The sequence below is a fragment of the Cyprinodon variegatus genome, unplaced genomic scaffold (assembly GCF_000732505.1).
Source record: "Cyprinodon variegatus isolate N-32 unplaced genomic scaffold, C_variegatus-1.0 Scaffold1195, whole genome shotgun sequence".
NCBI classification, from domain to species: Eukaryota; Metazoa; Chordata; class Actinopteri; order Cyprinodontiformes; family Cyprinodontidae; genus Cyprinodon; species Cyprinodon variegatus.
In genome coordinates, this window is record NW_015151648.1 from 209,880 (window position 1) to 212,203 (window position 2,324).

Sequence of the window (2,324 nt, forward strand, 5' to 3'; positions counted from 1 at the left end):
CTGTCCTAGATTTTATTTTGTTAAAAATACCTAAATGAGTTTTTCCTTTACCAAAAATAGTAAACATACTAAAATAGAATGCGTTAAAGTTGCTCTAAAACCGACCCAGGATTCCTGACCTTGGTAGGAAGTTCTGGGCATGGACGCAGATGGAGGCCTTCAGACTGCAGAGCATGTGACCTGCAGCTCTACTGGTCCTTTCATTCGGTTTTCATCCTTTGAGAAGCCGTTTGGTTTTAATTCCATTACTGCTCATAATGGAGGCGGCTAAATGTGGATCCTCTTCATATGAGCTGGAACTCATGACCGACTGGGACCCGTCCAGCCGCACAACCAGCTGATTGACAGGACGCCGCGCCATGTGATCCGCTGACAGGATCAGAGGCATTGCTGCAGCAACACTGCCCTCTGCTGGGCATCTAGGGGTGAAACAAGGACTGATTCACTGTGCTCCACCCTTCATAGAGCCCTCAGTGAAATACTACTACTACCAACTACTACTACCAACTACTACTACCAACTACTACTACCTACTACTACTACCAACTACTACTACTACCAACAGTGTTCTAGAGGAAACAGCCTTATTACTTTGGTGAAATAAAAAAAAAATAAATTTTGATGGTAAAAATTAACAGCAAACTGCTTTTATAAGAAATCCATTAAAAACTGTTTTATTTGCTTCATAACCTCAGAGCATTAATGCTGAGACATTTACATGTTTTCCTTTCAGAAGCCATCTTGGAACCTTGCTAAGGAGGAGGCCCGCCTCCAACCCAGCTCTCTAACAGAGGAGCCATGATGGCTGAACTTTGATTGGCTGAGGGTTAGCTGAGAAGGCGGGGATAGCAGTATATAGGTATAGCCATGCTCTGATGTCTCACCTGTAACATGGCGGGCGTGAGCGAGGCGGTGGGGAGCGACGGGCTGCACAGGTTCATGGGGGAGAAGTCCGACGCGGTGACGAGCAGAGCGGGCGGGCTGATCTGCAGGACTTTTGGCGGTTTGCGCGTTTTCCCCGGAGCCTGGCTCCCCGAGGACGAGCTGGTTTCAGCGTCCACCGTGCTGGTTTCGTCCAGCGACAGGCCGGCGGCGTCCGCCTGATGGAGGCAAACACACCGAGCTGTTAGAACGCCGCTGTCAGCGCTCTGATGTTCAGCGTTCTCTATACTGACCTGCTCCGGCTGCTGCGTCTCTGCGGCGTGCAGAGCTGGGAGCTCCGTAGACCCGGAGGAGCCGGAGTCCACCTCGCTCTGCACGCCGCTCTCCTGACACGGGTCTGCAGCGAGGTGTGGAGACGGGCTGGCTGAGGTCAGCTCTGGCAGGCTGAGGGCGGCGTCTGAAGGGCGGGTGTGTTCATACGAGTAGGCGGGCTGGAGGGAGGAGTGTGTTCCCAGGTTATCGGCCCTCTGAGGCGCCGCATGCATGGCCGGCAGCGTCTCCTCTACAGCCACCTGAGGCGCCGCCGTCATGGACACCGGCTTTGGGGGGCTGTTTCCAAACTTGATGACTGATGGCGGGGCGGCGGGCACTGGCAGCAGAGGGGGCGTGTCCTGGACGTGTGCGCTGGCCGTGGCGTTCCTCTTCTCACCAACCTTCTCTGCAGGGTTTTCCATTTTGATGGAGGTGAAGAGCTTACGGCCGTTTTGCAGCGAGTTGAGATGAAAGGACGTATAAAGGCCGGAGTGAATGTAGTCGTTTCTATTGGACGGCTTAGATCCCAGAGCGGCTGGACACGCCCCCACCTTGGACCTGTCTGCAGGCTCCGCCTCCAGCAGAGACCCGTCCCCCCTCTGCGGTAAGACCGCAGGTCCGTCTCCGGCGTTTGTTCTGCCGCTGGCGTCTCCTTTCAGGATGTCGGGGTAGGACACAAAGCGGTAGACAAACTTCTGACCGTTCACCTTCTTGATGATGTTCTACAAAAACAGAACAGAGAGAGGAAACACAGTCAGTCTACAGGAAGTCTGCGTGCACAGAGAGCTCAGTCTGCACCAAAATGAAAACCACAAACATCCCAGAGCTGCAGCGCTCGCCGCCCCAACGAGGTCAGACCTCAGGTAGGGTGGGGGACCCCTCCTCTCCCCGCTCTGCTCGCAGCAACGGCCCCCACCTTTCAAAGGAGCGACGAACCAAAGCGGATTGGCCGCTTGTTAGCAGCAGGACAGAGAAAGAACCAATCAGATTCGTCCATTAGTGACTAGAGACCAGATAAATGCACGGCTCCGAGAAATGAAAGGAACACTGAAAAGTGCATCACAGCTTCCCTGACTGCTTCCTGCTGCATCACAGCTTCCCTGACTGCTTCCTGCTGCATCACAGCTTCC

General features: G+C 54.0%; 1 protein-coding gene across 2 annotated transcripts in view; it reads right to left on the reverse strand.

The window, feature by feature from the left end:
• LOC107102063 (ETS domain-containing protein Elk-4-like) overlaps positions 1 to 2,324 on the reverse strand; it is an 11,766-nt gene that overhangs the window by 1,844 nt on the left and 7,598 nt on the right. For both annotated transcript variants that reach the window (XM_015401225.1, XM_015401226.1), the window contains exons 3-4: positions 1,176 to 1,916; positions 885 to 1,100 (exon numbers count right to left, since the gene is read on the reverse strand). In XM_015401225.1, the coding sequence (XP_015256711.1) occupies positions 885 to 1,100; positions 1,176 to 1,916 (957 nt within the window). The remainder of the gene's footprint in view (positions 1 to 884; positions 1,101 to 1,175; positions 1,917 to 2,324) is intronic.